This window comes from Stenella coeruleoalba, assembly GCF_951394435.1.
Source record: "Stenella coeruleoalba genome assembly, chromosome: 5".
Classification (NCBI taxonomy): domain Eukaryota; kingdom Metazoa; phylum Chordata; class Mammalia; order Artiodactyla; family Delphinidae; genus Stenella; species Stenella coeruleoalba.
Window position 1 is genome coordinate 11,624,167 of NC_137150.1, and position 23,314 is coordinate 11,647,480.

Here is a 23,314-nt window from a genome sequence, read left to right on the forward strand (position 1 = left end):
TTTATCTCTTTTGAATATTAACCCCTTATCAGTCATATCATTTGCAAATATTTTCTCCCACACCATAGGTTGTCTTTTAGTTTTTTCAGTTGTTTCCTTTGCTGTGCAAAAGCTTTTAAGTTTAATAGGTCCCATTTCTTTATTTTTGCTTTTATTTCTTTTGCTTTAGGAGGCAGAGACAAAAAAAAAATATTGCTTGCGATTTATGTCAGAGAATGTTTTGCCTATATTCTCTTGTAGGAATTTTGTGGCTTCTGGTCTTACATTTAGGTCTTTAATCTATTTTGAGTTTATTTGTGTATATGGTGTAAGAAAGTGTTCTAATTTCGTTGTTTTACATGTAGCTGTACAGTTTTCCCAGCACCACTTATTGAAGAGACTGTCTTTTCTCCATTGCATATTCTTGCCTCTTTTGTCATAGCTAGGTTAAGTGACCATAAGTGTGTGGGCTTATTTCTGGGCTCTCTATTCTGTTCCATTGATCTCTGTACCTGTTTTTGTGCCAGTACCTTGCTGTTTTGATTACTGTAGCTCTGTAGTATAGTCTGAAGTCTGGGAGGATGGTATCTCCAGCTTTGTTCTTTTTTTCAACCTTGCTTTGGAAATTCAGCGTCTTTTGTGGTTTCATATGAATCTTAGGATTATTTGTTCTAGTTCTGTGAAAAATTTCATGGATATTTTGTTAGGAATTGCATTAAATCTCCTTTGGGTAGTATGGTCATTTTAGCAATATTAATTCTTTCAATCTAAGGGCACAGGATATCTTTCTATTTCTTTGTATCATCTTTAATTTCCTTTATCAATGTTTTATTGTTTTCAGAGTATGGGTCTTTTACCTCCTTGGTATTTTATTCTTTTCAAAGTGATTTGTTTTTTAATAAATTTATTTATTTATTATTTTTGGCTGTGTTGGGTCTTCGTTTCTGTGTGAGGGCTTTCTCTAGTTGTGGCAAGCGGGGGCCACTCTTTATCGCGGTGGGCGGGCCTCTCACTGTTGTGGCCTCTCTTGTTGCGGAGCACAGGCTCCAGATGCACAGGCTCAGTAGTTGTGGCTCATGGACCCTGTTGCTCCATGGCATGTGGGATCTTCCCAGACCAGGGCTCGAACCCATATCCCCTGCATTGGCAGGCAGATTCTCAACCACTGCAACACCAGGGAAGCCCACGAAGAGATTTTAAATGGGATTGGTTTTTCACTCTCTCTTTCTGATATTTCATTATTAGTGTAGAGGAAAGCAACAGATTTCTGTATATTAATCTTGTGTCCTGTGACTTTGCTTAATTCATTTATTGGTTCTAATAGTTTTTGGGTAGAGACTTTAGGGTATCTATATAAAGTATCATGCCATCTGCAAATAGGGACAGTTTTATTTCTTCCCTTCCAATTTGAATGCCTTTTATTTCTTTTTCTTATCTGATTGCTGTGGCTAGGACTTCCAAAACTGTTAAATAGAAGTGGTTAAATAGCCTTATCTTGTCCCTAAATTTAGAGGAAAACCTTTCAGCTTTCCACCATTGCATATGTTAGCTGTGGATTTGCCATAAATGGTCTTTAATTATGTTGAGATATGTTCCTTTTGTACCCACTTTGATGAGAGTTTTTATCATGAATGGAGGTTGAATTTTGTCAAATGCTTTTTCTGCATATATTGAGATGATCATGTAATTTTTGTCCTTCCTTTTTTTAATGTGGCATATCACACTAATTGATTTATGTATGTTGAACCATTCTTGTGTCCCTGGAATAAATCCAACTTGACACAGTGTATGATCCTCTAATACATTCGGATTTGGATTTATTCTGCTAATATTTTGTTGAGGATTTTTGCATCTGTACTCATCTAAGATATTGACATGTAATTTTATTTCTTTGTAGTGTCTTTGTCTGGTTTTGGTTTCAGGGTACTGGTGGCCTTGTAGAATGAATTTGGGAGTGTTCCGTCCTCTTGAATTTTTTGGAATAGTTTGAGAAGGATAGGTATTAGTTCTTCTTTACATGTTTAGTAGAATTCCCCTGTAGTATAATAAATTATTTGATTGAAATAAATTTTTATCACCCAATTGTCTTTCTTCTAAGAAATAATTAACTATATTAAATTTTTGTGATATTTTAGTTGTATTTCCCAAAGTTATATAGGTTCACCTAAAACTTTCCCTTTTATCTTCTAGATTTACCCCTGAGCAACAAGATATTTCTTCAGGAGAGAACAGCTTCATTGGCCAGGAATTTAGTGTGGGCAGAGATTCATCTTTTGTGTTGGAAGACAGTGGAAGTGACCATCTGGCTTACATTCCAAGCCAAATGTTTATGCCACAGAAATTAACAACTAAATATGAAAAAGATCAGGATTCTGAAGAAATTGCAAGTCTCACTGCTGGTAAGGAAATGAAAAGTTATAGTGGTAATTTAGAAATAACTGGATCCTCATCTTTTAACACTAATAGAGAATCAAATAAATAAGGTGGGTATAAAAAGCAACTTTCTTCAAGTTCAAGATGGTGGCTACAACTGCAGCTTTTATTTGATCTGAAGATTTAAATGGTCACAGGCACCACTCTGGAAATCACTGATAAGCTCTAAGAAATGTCACTGATATGCTCACCAAACTTAAGGTTTCTCTAGAAACCACAATTTAGGTTAGTGTGATGTAGAAGGAGGTACTACAGAGAATAACATAGCAAAGGAGGAACTTTTAAAAGTTGGCCTGACCGGTGCCCCAGAATTTGTGATTGCATGAGAAGGTGTAAGGTTTTTTAACTGGAAATAAAATAAACTACCCCACTCTATACTCTATACATTTTAATGGCAAAGCAGTAATGCTTTTTGTCAGGATTTAATAGTTTCAAACAAATCAGATCATAGAATTTTGGCTGTATTTTCATTTGAAAGGGTGGGCGTTCTAAACACACTATTCAGCTATTCCATCTATGTATCTAGAGTCTCGCAAAATGCTCATTTGGCCAGAATGCCAGCATTTAAAGCATTATGTCGTAAGTATCATGTGTGATGTTAGAATATGCAAGTTTGAAAGAAAAGGCGGCCAATCTCATAATATTCATTCTTAGTAATTTCCTTGGATAAATAAATGTTCTTTTCCTTGGGTTCAACACTGATGTCCCCATATTTCCCCCCATTTCTGAAATATACATGTTTGAATTTGGTCTTTAAAGCAGCTAAACTTTCCTTTATAGAAGCTAGACTTGAGAATTAAAGAGTCAATCATTAGTTGAAAAATAAGACTTTTTTTAGTAAAAAAAAAGTAATGAAGTAAACCTGGATGTATGTAGTTCCTTGGCATTAAGGCATTCAAGTGTGTGATTTCTTATTTAAAACAGGTTTTCATCATTATATAGACATAGCTTGAAGAAAATACAAAATTTGTTCTTCTTAATGGATGCAATTAATTTGGGGTATTCATTTTAACGATATGGGAATTACAACAGCCCTCAAGGCATAGGAATTTATTATGGTTTGGTTTTGGAAGAAAAATAAAAGAAAAAGAGAAGTTATTTTGGCAGAGTTGGAATACGAAATTGTCATTTGTGACAGTATTGTTAGTAGTAAGCATTTTAAATTCTAATAATTTAGAAGTGTGAAACTTTTCAAGAAAGACTGAATTAATTGGATATTTAAGGGAACAAAGGAGAAACTCATCTTTGCAGCCATCTTTAATGACCGTTGTTCAATAGCAATAGAAATACTTTTCATTTGGTTTTTCAGATGTCTGGATATCAAGATACTCATAACCAGTTTAAGGGTCAATTTGGCTGCAGAAATAATTGTTGCATGGCTCTATAGGAAAAAAATGTCAATTTGCTGTTACGCCCACCACACCCAATTTCTCTTGCAGTGGATTGAAGTGTTGGGAGTTCTGTGGAGGATTATGTTGAGTTGTGATTGCCTGGAAACAGAGTCTCAGATCTAAGGATAATATATATATATTTTTATCCTTTACAATAAATCTGAGTCTTAGATCATCAGTGTTGTCTAGGGACTTCATACTATTCCTTTCTTTCTTTTTTTTTTCTTTTTAAAATCATTGCTAGCTAGTTGTCAAAAGCCGCTGAGAACTTTCTGTATAATGTGCCATCCTCAAGGAGAGTAAATTGTAGTTCAGATATTTTATCCAGTCGCTAAGAGATGAGCTTTGATACACGTTCCAGATGTATAGCACAAATAAAGAGATTGATAACTTCCATAAGAGCTTCCACATGCTATGCTTATTACTCATTTATAATGTGATTCTTATGGCCAAGGGCTGATTTTTGTGCCCTTAAATGGAGAGTCCTGGAGAAGTCAAGAATCTTAACCATTTAAGAAATTTTTAGAGTTCCCAGAGTACTGTGGGCTGGCAATGAGTTGTGTATCACTCTCTTTCACAAGAAACACAACCACTATCTTTCTACCTAGGCCTCTCCCTTGCTTCTTCCTCCCTACTCCAGTTTCCAAGTTCATCCTTAATTGCATCACCTTTCCTGGCCCTCTCCACTCCTTACAGCAGCTCAAAGACAATTTATATCAGTATCACCTGGAAGCCCTTCACAAGCATAGATTCCTAAGCCCTTCTCAGTACTACTGCTTCATATTTAGGGGTGTGAGTGGCCAGGAAAAAGCCACAAGCTTTAAAACCACCATAGGTGATTTTCGTAGGTCCTCATTTTTCAGATCCACTATCCCAGTGATTCTCAAAAAGTGTGTCCCTAAACCAGCAGCATCAGCATCACCTGAGAACTTGTTAGAAATGCACTGATCCTGAACCTACTGAAGTAGAAACTGGAGGTGGGGCTCAACCATCTGATTTTTAACAAGCAAAAAATCTGATCCAGGCTGAAGTTTAAGAACTACTGTGCATGCTACCACTTTGGTGTGCTTCCTGATTTGCTCTGTGTTCTCAGCTAAAAGCAATTGAGTAACTAGTATCACAGAAGAATTCCTATTGTCAAAGGGATCCAGGTAAACTGGATTATAATTTTATTTTACTCATCCAAGAACACTGAACATTCATCCACCCATCTATTCATCCAAGATCTATCTAACAAGACATTTTAAGATCCAAATATGTATGGGTTATCCAGAGATACTATTATGCATTTCGACCACACATCCACAATATAAAAATTCCTTGGAAAATTCAGTTGCTCTTAATTACTCACCAATGGAATACACATAGTTCTTTGGAATTATGTAATAAAAAATGGGTGGTTTAATTCTAATTAAATTGCAACTGTTGACCGAATGGTGAGCCTAGCACTTTCATCAAAGTTGCTATGTTAACTAATACTTAAGGTACCGTTAGTTTATTGTCAAGATTAAAGAGGGACAGGATAATTTTTAATGAATGTTAAATGCCAACCCAAACTCAGCCTAGGGCACACTCATAGCTTTAAGCACTCCCTGGCCTTAGGATAATTTCAGCTGATGTTCTTTTCAATGAATTTTATTAAGAACTAAGAGGCAACACTTCTCTCTTCAAACTCGGCTGGAGTTGTGCTCAAGGGAATTTGCATGGATTTTGTTTTACATTTTTATTTTGATAACTTTGATTGTGATCTACAATCAGTTTTGTTTTTTTAAGCCAGTGTATATTTTGATTTTGAATCAATCATAAGGTAGTAGAGCTGGAAAGGTATTTAGTGATTAGCTTTTGCAAATTCTCCTGGGGATGATTCCACCCTACTCTACCTTAGGAGAAATATTGCAATGTCTGGAGACATTTTTAGTTGTCATAACTGGAGGGTACTACTGGCATCTAGAGGCCACAGATGCTGCTAAACATCCTACAATGCACACAGGACATCCTCTCACAACAAAGAATTATCCAATCAGACTGTCAATAGTGAAAGAAACCCTGTTTTAGAAGAAACTTCAAGCCCCCAAGATCAGGGAACTAAAAAATTCAGTATAAGGACTCAAGATTTCTACACCCTGTCCACTATTTCCCAGTACACCCTTAGGATTCTGCTAATTTTTAAAAAATTGTAAAAGTACTATCATACCATATAACATTTTAATACAGAGTCACAAATCACACAATTTAGCAGACTGAGCTATTTGTGTGGAGTACAGTCTTTGGTTTTTCCAGAGGCATATAGGTTTACATAGTTTTATTCAATTTCATATCCTGCTTTTCACATATGTTATACATTTTACATATTGCTGCAAGCTTCATACTGATTTTTTTTGTGTTCTCATAATGTTACTTTCAATGAATGAATGTATTTAACTATTTATCTGTTGTTGAACACTTAGCTTGCTTCTAATTTTTGCTGTCACGTGTTGAACTTGAAGACATATATCTTCTGCTACATTTAAATCTGTACTGGAATTAAATGCAGCAGAACTGGCTTCTGAGTCACCCAATAGAGCAGTCCCCCAGCTGAATGTCCTACTTTCATATCTGTACACATGCTAAAGAAGTCAGTGATAGAATTGGGATCATGTCTGAATTGTAATGACATGTTTCATGAATACTTTAGGAAATCCCAACCATCTGGATGCTCTTTGGGGGATAAACTGAGTCTCCTGTTCATTTTAAGCTGTGGACTGAGGTTGTGACATTCACTTTTGCTTGAGAATTTATTGTATAGTTATTATACTTTGGGTGTCTTCCTTGAAGATTTTGCATGAGGCAGAGCTAATGTGAACTGGTGAGTTCAGGGGATGTGGATGATTTGACTTCATGGAGGCTGCTTCTGTAGGTCTCATGCAATCATTTGTTGGAATTACTAAAGCAATGTTCTATAGTGTTAGCAACACTTTTTTTCATGGGGACCCTTTGCTAATGGAATAAAACATAGATAGTTGAAGTGATAATTGGGTGATGGTGGTGGTGGCAATCGACAAAACAGTGGCAGCCCTCGTTGAGGGCTTCCTATAGGAAAGGACTCTGCCAAGCATTTACATGGATTTTCCCATGAATATCCATGCAGCAAATATGTAATTAACTCCTGTTCTGAATTAAGCCCCATGCTAGTCTTTTGGGGGGGTTAGAGAGATTAAAAAAAAAAAAGATTCAGACAGAGGCCCTGTCTTCAAGGAGCTTGTAATCTGATAATCAGAGTATACTCTGAGTAAAAAAAAGAAAGCTTAATACAAGTAAGAAAGTATTCAGTTTAATAAAAAGTGCAGGGAGATCAGCTCGGTGGTTTGTGACCACCTAGAGGGGTGGGATAGGGAGGGTTGGAGGGAGGGAGACTCAAGAGGGAAGAGATATGGGAACATATGTATATGTATAACTGATTCACTGTGTTATAAAGCAGAAACTAACAGACCGTTGTAAAGCAATTATACTCAATAAAGATGTTAAAAAAAAAAGTGCAGGTGGAATGCTTTGGGGACCAGTATTCATCTCAGCATTGTATTCACTGTCTCACTTGATGATCAAACAATGCATGAGAAATAATAGTAATCACAGAAGCTACCACTTATTTAGTGCAACTATGCACCAGGCACTTTATATACATGATTTAACTTAATCCTTACCACGAAAATCTATTATTATTATTATAATGACTATTACATATTACAGATGAGGACACTGATGCAAAGGTTAAGATCCTCAAGCAACATCACACAGCTTGTAAGCGGCAGAGCCAGGATTCAAATCCATGCCCATTTCCACAAAAACGTTAACTTAACAATGTAGGCTGTGTTGTCTGGCAAGGGCATTGTCTGCATTTTCAAATGACGAAATATATCCAGCACCAAATTTGACGATCATCATGTCATCAGTGGGGGAGTTGTTTTTTTGTTTGTTTGTTTGTTTGTTTGCGGTACGTGGGCCTCTCACTGTTGTGGCCTCTCCCGTCGTGGAGCACAGGCTCCGGACGTGCAGGAGCAGCTGCCACGGCTCATGGGCCCAGCCGCTCCGCGGCATGTGGGATCCTCCCGGACCGGGGCACGAACCCGTGTCCCCTGCATCGGCAGGCGGACGCCCAACCACTGTGCCACCAGGGAAGCCCTATTTTAAAAACAATTTTGATGGCACAATTCAATTTTTAAATTTTAATTATTTTTCTCTCATGCTTTTTTATAAACCATACATGAATAAAGCCATAAATATTTATTAATTCTTTTTTTCACATCTTTATTGGAGTATAATTGCCTTAAAATGTTGTGTTAGTTTCTGCTGTATAACAAAGTGAATCAGCTATACGGATACTTATAAACCCATATCCCCCCCCTCTTTCATCTCCCTCCCACCCTCCCTATCTCACCCCCCCATCCCACCCCTTTGTGGTCACAAAGCACCGAGCTGATTTCCCTGTGCTATGCAACTACTTCCCACTAGCTATTTTATATTTGGTAGTGTGTATATGTCCATGCCACTCTCTCACTTCGTCCCAGGTTACCCTTCACCCTCCCTGTGTCCTCAAGTCTATTCTCTGCATCTGTGTCTTTATTCCTGCCCTGCCCACCGGTTCATCAGAACCATTTATTTTTTTTAGATTCCATATACATATGTTAGCATATGGTATTTGTTTTTCTCCTTCTGACGTACTTCACTGTCTATGACAGACTCAAGGTCCATCCACCTCATTACAAATTAATGCAATTTCATTTCTTTTCATGACTGATATTCCACTGTATATATGTGCCACATCTTTTTTTTTCTTTTAACGTTTTTACTGGAGTATAATTGCTTTACAATGGAGTGTTAGTTTCTGCTTTATAACAAAGTGAATCAGTTATACATATACATATATCCCCATATCTCTTCCCTCTTGCATCTCCCTCCCTCCCACCCTCCCTATCCCACCCTTCTAGCTAGTCACAAAGCACCGAGCTGATCTCCCTGTGCTATGTGACTGCTTCCCACTAGCTATCTATTTTACATTTGGTAGTGTATATATGTCCATGCCACTCTCTCACTTTGTCACAGCTTACCCTTCCCCCTCCCCGTGTCTTCAAGTCCATTCTCTAGTAGGTCTGCGTCTTTATTCCTGTCATGCCCCTAGGTTCTTCATGACCAATTTTTCTTTCTTTTTTTTTTTTTAGATTCCATACATATGTGTTAGCATATGGTATTTATTTTTCTGTTTCTGACCTACTTCACTCTGTATGAAAGACTCTAGGTCCATCCACCTCGCTACAAATAACTCAATTTCGTTTCTTTTTATGGCTGAGTAATATTCCATTGTATATATGTGCCATATCTTCTTTATCCATTCCTCTGTTGATGGACACTTAGGTTGCTTCCATGTCCTGCTTGTTGTAACTAGTGCTGCAATGAACATTGTGGTACACGTCTTTTTGAATTATGGTTTTCTCAGGGTATATGCCCAGTAGGGGGATTGCTGGGTCATATGATAGCTCTATTTTTAGTTTCTTGAGGAACCTCCATACTGGCTGTCTCAGTTTACATTCCCACCAACAGTGCAAGAGGGTTCCCTTTTCTCCACACCCTCTCCAGCACTTATTCTTTCTAGATTTTTTGATGATGGCCATTCTGTCCGGTGTGAGGTGATACCTCATTGTGGTTTTGATTTGCATTTCTCTTGTGGTTAGTGATATTAAGCATCTTTTCATGTGCCTGTTAGCCATCTGTATGTCTTCTTTGGAGAAATGTCCATTTAGGTTTTCCACCCATTTTTGAATTGGGTTGTTTGTTTTTCTGATATTGAGCTGCATGAGCTGCTTATAGATTTTGGAGATTAATCCTTTGTCAGTTGCTTCATTTGCAAATATTTTCTCCCCTTCTGATGGTTGTATTTTCATCTTGTTTATGGTTTCCTTTGCTCTGCAAAAGCTTTTAAGTTTCATTAGGTCCCATTTGTTTGTTTTTGTTTTTATTTCCATTTCTCTGGGAGGTGGGTCAAAAAGCATCTTGCAGTGAATTATGCCACAGAGTGTTCTGCCTACGTTTTCCTCTAAGAGTTTTATATTGTCTGGCCTTATATTTAGGTCTTTAATCCATTTTGAGTTTATTTTTGTGTGTAGTGTTATGGAGTGTTCTAATTTCTTTCTTTGACATGTAGCTATCCAGTTTTCCCAGCACCGCTTATGGAAGAGACTGTCTTTTCTCCATTGTATATTCTTGCCTCCTTTATCAAAAATAAGGTGACCATATGTGCGTGGGTTTATCTCTGGGCTTTCTATCCTGTTCCATTGATCTATATTTCTGTCTTTGTGCCAGTCTTGATTACTGTAGCTTTGTAGTATAGGAAGTCAGGGAGCCTGATTCCTCCAGCTCCATTTTTCTTTCTCAAGATTGCTTTGTCTATTTGGGGTCTTTTGTGTTTCTGTAGAAATTGTGAAAATTTTTGCTCCAGTTCTGTGAAAAATGCCATTGGTAGTTTGATAGGGATTGAACTGAATCTGTAGATTGCTTTGGGTAGTAGAGTCATTTTCACAATGTTGATTCTTCCAATCCAAGAACATGGTATATCTCTCCATCTATTTGTATCATCTTTAATTTCTTTCATCAGTGTCATAATTTTTTGCATACAGGTCTTTTGTTTCCTTAGGTAGATTTATTCCTAGGCATTTTATTCTTTTTGTTGAAATGGTAAATGGGAGTGTTTCCTTAATTTCTCTTTCTGACTTTTCATCATTAATGTATAGAAATACAAGATATTTCTGTGCATTAATTTTGTATCCTGCTATTTTACCAAATTCATTGATTAGCTCTAGGAGCTTTCTGGTAGCATCTTTAGGATTCTCTATGTAAAGTATCATGTCATCTGCAAACACTGACAATTTTACTTCTTTTTCCAATTTGGATTCCATTTATTTCTTTTTCTTCTCTAATTACCATGGCTAAAACTTCCAAAGCTGTCTTGAATAATAGTGGTGAGGGTGGGCACCCTTGTCTTCTTCCTGATCTTAGAGGAAATGGTTTCAGTTTTTCACCATTGAGAATGATGTTGGCTGTGGGTTTGTCATATATGGCCTTTATTATGTTGAGGTAAGTTCCCGCTATGCCTACTTTCTGGAGGGTTTTTATCATAAATGGGTGTTGAATTTTGTCAAAAGCCTTTTCTGTATCTACTGAGGTTATCATATGGTTCTTATCCTTCAATTTGTTAATATGGTTTATCACATTGATTGATTTGCATACATTGAAGAATCCTTGCATTCCTCGAATAAACCTCACTTGATCATGGTGTATGATCCTTTTAGTGTGCTTTTGGATTCTGTTTGGTAGTATTTTGTTGAGGATGTTTGCATCTATGTTCGTCAGTGTAGTTTTCTTTCTTTTTGACATTTTTGTCTGGTTTGTTATTAGGGTGATGGTGGCCTCGTAGAATGAGTTTGGGAGTGTTACTCCCTCTGCTATATTTTGGAAGAGTTTGAGAAGGATAGGTCTTAGTTCTTCTCTAAATATTTCATAAAATTCACCTGTGAAGCCATCTGGTCCTAGGCTTTTGTTTGTTGGAAGATTCTTAATCACAGTTTCAATTTCATTTCTTGTGGTTGGTCTGTTCATATTTTCTATTCCTTCCTGGTTCAGTTTTTGTAGGTTGTACTTTCTATGAATTTGTCCATTTCTTCCAGGTTGTCCATTTTATTGGCATAGAGTTGCTTGTGGTAGTCTCTCTGATCCTTTGTATTTCTGCAGTGTCAGTTGTTACATCTCCATTTTCATTTCTAATTCTGTTGATTTGAGTCCTCTCCATTTATTTCTTGATGAGTCTGGCTAATGGCTTATCAATTTTATCTTCTCAAAGAACCAGCTTTTAGTTTTATTAACCTTTGCTATTGTTTCCTTCATTTCTTTTTCATTTATATCTGATCTGATCTTTATGATATCTTTTCTTCTGCCAACTTTGTTTTTTTGTTGTTGTTGTTGTTCTTCTTCTTCTTTCTCTAATTGCCTTAGGTATAAAGTTAGGTTGTTTATTTGAGATGTTTCTTGTTTCTTGAGGTAGGATTGTATTGCTAGAAACTTCCCTATTAGAACTGCTTTTGCTGCATTCCATAGGTTTTGGATCATCATGTGTTCATTGTCATTTGTCTCTAGGTATTTGTTGATTTCCTCTTTGATTTCTTCAATGATCACCTTGTTATTTAGTAGCATATTGTTTAGTCACCAAGTGTTTGTATTTTTTACAGTTTTTTTACCCATACTTGATATCTAGTCTCATAATGTTGTTGTCAGAAAAGATATTTTATATGATTTCAGTTTTCTTAAATTTACTGAGGCTTTATTTATGACCCAAGATGTGATCTATCCTGGAGAATGTTCCATGTGTACTTGAGAGGAAAGTGTATTCTGTTGTTTTGGGATGGAATGTCCTTTAAGTATCAATTAAGTCCACCTGGTCTACTGTGTCATTTAAAGCTTGTGTTTCCTTATTTATTTTAATTTTGGATGATCTGTCCATTGGTGAAAGCGGGGTGTTAAAGTCCCCTGCTATTCTTGCATTACTGTTGATTTCCCTTTTTATGGCTCTTAGCATTTGCCTTATGTTGGGTGCGTAAATATTTACAATTGTTATATCTTCTTCTGGTATTGATCCCTTGATCCTTATGTTTTGTCCTTCTTTGTCTCTTGTAATAGTCTTTATTTTAAAGTCTATTTTGTGTTATATGAGAATTGCTACTCCAGCTTTCTTTTGATTTCCATTTTCATGGAATATCTTTTTACATCCCCTCTCTTTCAATCTGCATGTGTCTCTGGGTCTGAAGTGGGTCTCTTGTAGACAGCATATATACGGCCCTTGTTTTTGTATCCATTCAGCCAGTCTATGTCTTTTGTTTGGGGCACTTAATCCATTTACATTTAAGGTAATTATCGATATGTATGTTCCTATTACCATTTTCTTAATTGTTTTGTTTTTGATTTTGTAGGTGTTTTCCTTCTCTTGTGTTTCCCACCTAGAGAACTTCCTTTAGCATTTGTTGTAGAGCTGGTTTGGTGACGCTGAATTCTTTTGGCTTTTGCTTGTCTGTAAAGATTTTAATTTCTCTGTCAAATCTGAATGAGATCCTTGCTGGGTAGAGTAATCTTTGTTGTAGGTTCTTCCCTTTCATCACTTTTAATATTTCCTGCTACTCCCTTCTGTCTTGCAGAATTTCTGCTGAAAGATCAGCTGTTAACCTTATGGGGATTCCTTTGTGTGTTATTTGTTGCTTTTCCCTTGCTGCTTTTAGTATTTTTTCTTTGAGTTTAATTTTTGATAGTTTGATTAATATTACTATTTCTCATATTAGAGAAGTTTTCAACTATAATCTCTTCAAATATTTTCTCGGTCCCTTTCTTTTTCTCTTCTTCTCTAGGGATTCCTATAATTCGAATGTTGGTACATTTAATGTTGTCCCAGAGGTCTCTGAGACTGTCCTCAATTCTTTTCATTCTCTTTCTTTATTCTGCTCTGCGGCAGTTGTTTCGACTCTTCTATCTTCCAGGTCACTTATCCATTCTTTTGCCTCAGTTATTCTGTTACTGATTCCTTCTAGAGTATGTTTAATTTCATTTATTGTGTTGTTCATCATTGTTTGTTTGCTCTTTAGTTCTTCTAAGTCCTTGTTAAAAGTTTCTTGTATTTTCTCCGTTATATTTCTGAGATTTTGGATCATGTTTACTATCATTATTCTGAATTGTTTTTCAGGTAGACTGCCTATTTCCTCTTCATTTGTTTGGTCTGGTAGGTTTTTACCTTCTTCTTCATCTGCTGCATATTTCTATGTGTTCTCATTTTGTTTAAGTTAATGTGTTTGGGGTTGCCTTTTCACAGGCTGCAAGTTCATAGTTCATGTTATTTTTGGTGTCTGCCCCCAGTGATTGAGGTTGGTTCAGTGGCTTTTGTAGGCTTCCGTGTTGTGGGGGGGGGGGGACTGGTACCTGTGCTCTGGTGGGTGGGGCTGGATCTTGTCCTTCTTGTGTGCAGGGCCGAATCGGCCGAATCCGCAGGGCCGAATCCGGTGAACTTAGTATGACTTTAGGCAGCCTCTCTGCTAATGGGTGGGTTTGTGTTCCTATCTTGCTAGTTGTTTCTCATGAAGTGTCTAGCACTGGAGCTTGCTGGAGGTTGGGTGGAGCTGGGTCTTAGTGTTGAGACAGATGTCTGGGAGAGCTCTCACTGATTAATATTACGTGGGGCCAGGAGGGCTCTGGTGGACCAATATCCTGGATTCGACTCTCCCACCTCAGAGGCCCAGGCCTGACACCCGGCTGGAGCACCAAGAGTCTGCCAGCCACACGGCTTGGGAGAAAAGAAAAAAAAAAACAACGAACAGATAGAACCTCCAAACTGATGGTAAAACAAATCTAAACAGACAAACTCACAAAGAAACATGCACACACACACTCACAAAAAGAGAAGAAAAGAAAAAAGGAAAAGAACAACCAAACCAATAAATAAACACACCAGTGATAATAAGCACTAAAAACTAAACTAAGATAAACATGAAACCAAAAACAAATCAGACACAGAAAGCAAATCCCAAGTCTACAGTTGCTCCCTAAGTCCACTGTCTCAATTTTGGGAACATTTGTTATCTATTCAGTTATTCCACAGATGTAGAGTTTATTAAGTTGATTGCGGGGATTTAATCTGCTCCTCCTGAGGCTGCACAGAGAAATTTCCCTTTCTCTTCTTTGTTTGCACAGCTCCTGGGGTTCAGCTTTGGTTTTGGCCCCACCTCAGCATGTAGGCCACCCTCAAGTGTCTGTTCCCCACCTAGTCAGGAGGGGGTCAAAGCAGTGGCTGATTAGGTCTCTTTTGCTCACTCAGGCCAGGGAGAGGGAGGGGCACCATAGCCATAATTGGAATGTGGGGCGAGCCTGTAGCGGCAGAGGCTGGCATGATATTGCAACAGCCTGAGGCACACCATGTGTTCTTCTGTGGAAATTGTCCCTGGCTCACAGGTCCCTGGCAGTGGTGTGCTGCACAGGCTCCCGAGGGTGTGTGGTAGCGTGACCTGTGCTTGCATACAGGATTTTTGGTGACAGCAGCAGCAGCATTAGCAGTCCATGCCCATCTCTGGGGTTCGAGATGATAGCCGCAGCTCATGTCTGGCTCTGGAGCCCACTTAGGTCGTGCTCTGCCATCTATGGGCACACAGAACAGGAAGTCCCTTTCCTCACGCACCCCAAAACATTGGTCTCTTGCCTATCCAGCAGCTCCAGACTTTTTCCCGGACTCCCTCCTGGATAGCTGTGGCACACTAGCCCCCTTCAGGCTGTGTTCATGAAGCCAACCCCAATCCTCTTCCTGGGGTCGGACCTCCGAAGCCTGAGCCTCAGCTCCCAGCCCCCGCCTTCCCTGGTGGGTGAGCAGACAAGCCTCTCAGGCTGGTGAGTGCTGGTCGGCACCAATCCTCTGTGCAGGAATCTCTCCGCTTTGCCCCCTGCACCCCTGTTGCTGCACTCTCCTCCATGGCTCTGAAGCTTCCCCCATGCCCACCCCCCATCTCTGCCAGTGAAGGGTCTTCCTAGTGTGTGGCAACTTTTCCTCCTTCACAGCTCCCTCCCAAAGGTGCAGGTCCCATCCCTATTCTTTTGTCTCTGTTTATTCTTTTTTCTTTTGCCCTACCCAGGTACGTGGGGAGTTTCTTGCCTTTTGTGAGGTCTGAGGTCTTCTGCCAGCATTCAGTAGGTGTTTTGTAGGAGTTGTTCCACATGTAGATGTATTTTTGATGTACTTGTGGGGAGAAAGGTGATCTCCACATCTTACTCCTCTGCCATATTGAAGGTCTCTTTAATTTAATTTTTAGAAATTCCTGCTTATAACTCATTTAGAAGACATAAGACCAGAATAGATTGGCCTTATAAATTGCTTATAAACTCATCCAGAGGCCAGAGCAAAAACTAACACCATCAAAACCAAAATACCACTATTTACAATAGGCAAGACATGGAAACAACCTAAATGTCGATCAACAGATAAATGGATAAAGAAGATGTGATGTATATATACAATGGAATATTGCTCAGCCATAAAAAATAATGAAATAATGCCATGTGCAACAACATGGATGGACCTAGAGATTATCATACTAAGTGAAATAAGTCTGTGAAAGGCAAATATTATATGATATCACATATATAGACTCTAAAATACAACACAAATGATATTTATGAAACAGAAACAGACTCACACACATAGATAACAAACTTATGGTTACCAAAGTGGGAGGGATAAATTAGTAGTTTGTGATTAAAATATACACACTGCTATATATAAAATAGATATACACCAAGGGCTTTCTGTATAGTACAAGAAACTACACTCAATATCTTGTAATAACCTACAATAGAAAAGAATCTAAAAAAGAATATATATATGTATAACTGAATCACTTTGCTGTACACCTGAAATTAACACAACACTGTAAATCATCTACATTTCAATAAAAATTTTAAGAAAACAAAGATCCATGTGGTCTGGGTATAAATAACTCCTAAGGCATGCATCACTTTTCTCAGTGTGCTGGTACCTTTCTGTAGATTGTTGTTTCAGAGTGTGACATAGGTGGCAAGAGTGAGTCGTTTGGACCAAGTGCCACCTAGAAAAGCCTAGGCCAAGAAAGATATTTATTCTGTTTTTGGGGAAAATGATGAAGTCGATTTTAAACAGTGACTCCTACTTGTTCAGGCAAGCGGTGGAGAGAGGAACGCATCTAACAAAACAAGAGATTGAAAAATATGTCTCTATTTCCCTTTGGCATAAAATCAATGACACACAGTCAGAGACACATAAGAGACCATAAGAGACTTGTGCCCCAGCCTAGAGCTTGACCAGTGGCCTCACCAGACAGGCCTGGGTTGGCAGTGTGAAATGGAGAGGTGTGTAAGTCATTCCAACTCCTCTGCAGTTAAAGTATGCGTAAATGCAACAGAATGAGCTTGTACGCATGTCCATTGTGTTCCACTAATATCAGCTGACTTTGCATTTTTTGGAAATTCTGGTTTACAGAATATAGTATCATGGGTAGGATTTTCAGATATCTGAGACTTTTCTCAGTTTTTTTCCTTCTAAAAAATATAATTTTAGAGTGCTTAGGATACGCTAGGCACTGTGAAATTTTTATTTTATTCTCTCAGAAAACTTATAAGGTTATAGTTTATTATAACAATTTTATAATTTTTTAGATAATGTAACAGAGGCATGGGAGAGACTCAGAATCACAGAGCTAACAAATGGTATAGACTCACCTCAAACTCCTAAGGTTCTGCTCATAACCACTGTTCCATAATGCCTAGAGAAGAAAATACTGCAAATTTTATTTAACTGTCTACTTTCGGCAGAAAACTTTCTTAGTAGCTTCAATCACTAAGAATAGCATTGACTGAGAACCTTGTTCTTCAAACCAGGTCCTGGGCCTTTGGCAAGGGGGCTAATGTGTCCCTTAATGTGTCTGTTCCACCCTCAAATCTGATGAGCAGTTCTTCTGAAGGTGTTACACAGAGCTGGGTACAAATCCTGCCTCTACCACTTACAGGCTGTCTTTTCTTGACCAAGTCATTTGCCCTCTCCAAGCCTCAGCTTGCTCATCTGTAAAATGGGCACAATGATAATTTTATCCTTATAGTGCTGTGTGGAATATTAAATGAGAGGAGATAGGCATGGAGCTGAGCACAAGACCTGAAACATCCTGGACGCTCAATTCAATACTGAGAAAATGGAAAAGTTGAAAAAGAAAGCATTGCGAGACTCATAGGAAGTCTTATAAAAGAGGTTAACTTGAAAAATATCTGCTGCAGTCCTTGTGGACAGAAATGTACATATAAAGTAGCCACATTTGTCCATGTAGCTTGTCTATAGAGAACACATGGCTAATTTTGGCCCCTGTACAAATTCCAAGGCAGACCACAAGATAACTCATGCATATCTTGAGATTTCTCACAAATACCATAGCTCCACAGCATATGCAATCCCAGTCCAGATGGCTCAATCTCCCTCAATTCCCTCTCCACCTCCGCTTCTCCCAAAAGTTACTGGAGCACACCTGGCCCTGTGGCTTAAATCTCAGCTGAAATTAGGCTAATCCCTGGGGCACTTTCCTGGAAATCCAGCTGCATCCCTCATTCCCTTCAAGTCATAACAAGTGAGCAAGCCCTTCCTCCTCTGCCATTCTGAGAAAATTCTCCCACAGAGTTGGAGATAAGAATTTGGCATGGTGACATTTCCAGAAAATACACAGCATTGCTCTGATCTGTGGGTAACATTTATCCACACTTCTGCCAGATTTTCTTGAAGGAAAATGTTTTTAAAGGCCCAATCTTTCCTAATAAGATAATTTAGACTCAAAGAAGAACAATCATAGGTGATTATTTAGTGTTTGACTGAATTTTAAAGTTTAGCATTTAACTTCTTTGATTCTCATGCTAATCCTGTAATAGGTAGAGAACCTATTTTTAGAGATTTTAGAGGTAAAATATACCTCTTTAGAAAATAGTTCTGCTGGGTACTTTGGAAAAGGATTGAGATTTTGCTCATTTATAAAGAGAAAACTGGAAAAAAAAGTGTACTATTTCTGGTGTGGGAAATGTATGAAAAAATATTCTACTAACATGGTAAGTCAACCCTTCCTCTTATTTTAATGAAGTATAGTTTATTTACAATATTATATTAGTTTCAGTTGTACAACAGAGTGGTTCAATATTTTTATAGACTATATTTCATTTAAAGTTATTATAAAATATTTGCTATATTCCCTGTGCTGCACAATCTATCCTTGTAGCTTATTTACTTTATACATAGTAGTTTGTACCTCTTAATCCCCTACCTCTATCTTGCCCCCCTTTCCTCTCTTCACTGGTAACCACTGGTTTGTTCTCTGTATCTGTGAGTTTGTTTCATTACATTCATTTATTTGTTTTATTTTTTAGATTCCACATAAAAGTAAAAACATACAATATTTGTCTTTGTATGACTTATTTCACTAAGCATGGTATCCTCCATGTTCATTTATGTTGTTGCAAATGGCAAAATTTCATTCATTTTTTATGGCTGAGTAATATTTCATTGTGTGTGTGTGTGTGTGTGTGTGTGTGTGTGTATGTGTGTGTAATATCTTCTTTATCCATTCATCAGATGGTGGACACTTAAGTTACTTTCATATCTTGGCTATTGTAAATAATGCTGCTATGAACATTGGGCCAGTGGCCTCACCAGACAGGCCTGGGTTGGCAGTGTGAAATGGAGAGATGTGTACAAAATCTCATGTATCATACAAAATCTAATGTATCTTTTCAAATTAGTGTCTTCACTTTCCTCAGATACATACCCAGGAGTGGGATTGCTGGATAATATGGTAGTTCAGTTTCTAGTTCTTTTGTGTGTGGAACCTCCATACCATTTTCCATAGTGGCTGCACCAATTTACATTCCCACCAACAATGTAGGAGGGTTCTCTTTTCTTCACATCCTCACCAGCATTTGTTATTTTTGACTTTTTGATGATGGCTATTATGAGAGGTGTGAAGTGATATCTCACTGTGGTTTTGATCTGTATTTCTCTGATGATTAGCAAAGTTGATCATCTTTTCATGTGCCTGTTGGCCATCTGTATGTCTTCTTTGTAAAAAGGTCTCTTCAGGTCTTCTGCTCTTTTTTCGATTGGGTTGTTTTTTTGATAACAAGTTCTACAAGCCCTTTATATATGTTGAATATTAACCTCTTATCAGTCATATCATTTGCAAATATCTTCTCCCATTCAGTAAGTTGTATTTTTGTTTTGTCAATGGTTTCCTTTGCTGTGCAAAAGCTTTTAAGTTTCATTAGGTCCCATTTCTTTATTTTTGCTTTCTTTTTTCTTTGCCTTAGGAGCCAGATCCAAAAAATTATTGCTACAATTTATGTCAAAGAGTGTTTTGCCTATGTTCTCTTGTAGGAATTTTGTGGTTTCTGTCTTACATTGAAGTGTTTAATCCATTTTGAGTTTATTTTAGTATATGGTATGAGGAAATTTTCTAATTTCATTGCTTTACATGTAGCTGTCCAGTTTTCCCAGTACCACTTATTGAAGAGGCTCTTTTCTCCATTGTATATTCTTGCCTCCTCTGTTGTAGATTAATTAACCATAAGTATGTGGGTTTATTTCTGGGCTTTCTATTCTGTTCCATTGATCTATGTGTCTGTTTTTGTGCCAGTAGCTTGCTGTTTTGATTATTGTAGCTTTGTAGTATAGTCTGAAGTCTGGGATAGTGGTATCTCCAGCTTTGTCCTTTTTTTCTCAATATTGCTTTGGCTCTTCAGGCTCTTTTGTGGTTTCACATGAATTTTAGGATTATTTGTTCTAGTTTTGTGAAAAATGTCATAGATATTTTGGTAGAGATTGCTTTAAATCCATAGATTGCTTTGGATAGTGTGGACATTTTAACAATATTAATTCTTCTAATCCACGAACATGGGCTATCTTTGCATTTATTTGTATCATCTTTAATTTCCTTTATTCAACAATGTTTTATAGTTTTCAATGTATAGGTCTTTCACCTCCATGGTTAAGTTTATTTATAGGTATTTTATTCTTTTTGATGTGATTTTAAACACGATTGTTTCTTGCTTTCTCTTTCTGATAGTTCATTATTAGTGTATAGAAAAGCAACAGATTTCTGTGTATTAATCTTTTATCATGCAACTTTACTGAATTCATTTATTAGTTCTAATGGTTTTTTGGTGGAGACTTTAGAGTTTTCCATATATAGTATATTGTCATCTACAAACTGAGATAATTTTACTTCTTCCCTTCCAATTTGGATGCCTTTTATTTCTTTTTCTTGTCTGATTACTGTCACTAGGATTTCCAATACTATGTTAAATAGAAGTGGCAAGAGTGGGTATCCTTGTCTTGTTCCTGAATTTAGAGTAAAACCTTTCAGCTTTTCATCGTTGCATATGATGTTAGCTGTGGGTTTGTCATAAATGACCTTTATTATGTTAAGATATGTTTCCTGCATATCCACATTTTTTGCTTTGTTTTGTTTTGTTTGCTTTTAATTTATTTTTTTTAATTGAAGTATAGTTGATTTACAATGTGTTATTTTCAGGTGTAGATCAAACTGATTCACTTATGTGTGTGTGTGTGTGTGTGTGTGTGTGTGTGTGTGTTGTATACATATATATAGATTTTTTCAGATTCTTTTCCCATATAGGTTATTACAAAATATTTATAGTTCCCTGTGCTATAAAGTTTTTATCATGAGTGTATGTTGAATTTTGTCAAATGCTTTTTCTGCATCTATTGAGGTGATCATGTGATTTTTGTCCTTCCTTTTGTTAATGTGGTGTATCACACTGATTGATTTGTGAATATTGAACCATTGTTGCATTCCTGGCATAAATTCCACTTGATCATGGTGTATGATCCTTTTTATATATTGTTGAATTAGGTTTGCTACTATTTTGTTGAGGATTTTTGCATGTATATTCATCAGAGATATTGACCTGTAATTCTCTTTTTTTTTGTAGTGTCTTTTTCTGGCTTTGGTATCAGGGTAATTTTGGCCTCCTGGAATGAATTTGGGAGTGTTCCCTCCTCTTCAATTTTTTGGAATAGTTTGAGAAGGATAGGTATTAGCACTTTGTTGTATGTTTGGTAGAATTCCCCCATGAACCTAATCAGTTCTGACATTTGTTTGCTGGGAGCTTTTTGATTACTAATTCAATTTTACTACTAGTGACCACTCTGTTCAGACTGTGTATTTTTTTCTGATTCTGTCTTGGAAGATTGTATGTTTCTAGAAATTTATCCATTTCTTCTATGTTGTCTAATTTGTTGACATGTAACTGGGTTTTTTCTTTAATTTTTATAGGAGTATAGTTGATTTACAATGTTGTGTTACTTTCTTCTGTACAGCAAAGTGAATCAGTTATACATATACATATATCCACTCTTTTTTTAGATTCTTTTTCCATATAGGTCATTTCAGAGTATTGAGTAGAGTTCCCTGTGTGATATAGTAGGCCTTTATTAGTTATCTATTTTATATATAGTAGTATGTATGACATGTAACTATTGATTGTAGAATCTTATGATGTTTTGTGTCTCTGTGATATCAGTTGTAATTTCTCTGTTTTCATTTCTACCCCTTCCTCTTCTACCAGAACATTTATGAAATGCTTTTCCTTATGTTTTAACAAAGTGTGTTGATTGGCCTTTTTTAAAAAACAAAAATGGAGATCCTGGTGGCAGAGCAGGTAATGATTAATAAATTCCAGGATTGTAAACTCAAAAGGAAAGAAATGTCCATTTAACTAATCTTCACACATCCTGATACACTATTGCCAAGAACTCTAGAAGAGGTTTGGGCAGTATTTTAGGGCTAAAGTATATTATATAGCACCCATTGCATAGACAAATATATTTATGCTTTTGTCTGCACTTCCAGTTTTATATTTAGCAATTAAGAATCTTGATATTTATCAAAAATTCTAAGAATTTGAAACTAGGTTCTTGATGGAGGATTGGAGGTGCATAGATTTCAAACAGCTCATGAAATGTAACATCCTGTTCAATAACTATGAATGTATTAATAAAGGAATAGTCTGGTACATTAATGACCAGTTCTTAGTCCTTTGTAAGAAGGGAGAGAACATAGGAATATGTCAAACAAGATGGGTAGTTCTCATGTATTAGAAATGCCCAAGGTGAAGTAAGAGGAACTGGATTTACCTACCAATTGAAATAACTGAAAGAATATATATATATATATATATATATATATATATATATATATATATATATATATATATGAAATGGAACAACAATTGTCAGGACACTGGACTTCAGGAAATAAAATGATCCCTGAGAGATGAGAAACCAATGAGATGAACCCTGTGATTTCTCCTGCTTACTGCCAAAAGAGAGTTTCCAGACCATGGTTCAGGAAGGGGAATTCAGGTGGAACCCAGCGCACTCCTTGAGATGAGGAAACAGAGCTGAGAGTCTAGGAAGATCAAGGTGGTAAGAATTCACAGGACAGAACACCAGAGAGGAAAGAGCTGTGCAGAGAGAGACACCCAGAGCTCTGAAGAGGATGCCTCTTCATCATTCATCAGAGTGCTGATAGCATGAGCATTGAGGAAATGACCCGAGCATGGGGGAACATTCTTCTGAAAGGATTAGAGGATAATGCCCATTGCTCACAGGGCCAGAGATAGTGCCTGTTACCGCCAGAGAGACTGGAAAAACTCATAATTCATAGAGTACTGGGAAGAAAATTCAGGAAGATCTTGCTTCAGTAGTGGGGAATAAGTAGCCTTAAATTAAGTAACACTCTGGACATACCTAACAAATCATAACAGCAAGTCCCAAAAAGATCAAACCATTTTCATGTAACTTGACTGCCTCCCAAAACAAATCATATGGATATTTATAAGAATATAAAGCTATCCCATATCCAACAAGGCAAATTTCATAATGT

At 37.2% G+C, this 23,314-nt stretch overlaps 1 protein-coding gene across 1 annotated transcript in view; it reads left to right on the forward strand.

Moving 5' to 3' along the window:
• Positions 1-23,314, forward strand: part of COL6A5 (collagen type VI alpha 5 chain) — a gene marked incomplete at both ends in the record, with an annotated part of 107,795 nt that overhangs the window by 78,681 nt on the left and 5,800 nt on the right. The window contains one exon of the mRNA XM_079923203.1: positions 2,170-2,378. Within this exon, the coding sequence (XP_079779329.1) occupies positions 2,170-2,378 (209 nt within the window). The remainder of the gene's footprint in view (positions 1-2,169; positions 2,379-23,314) is intronic.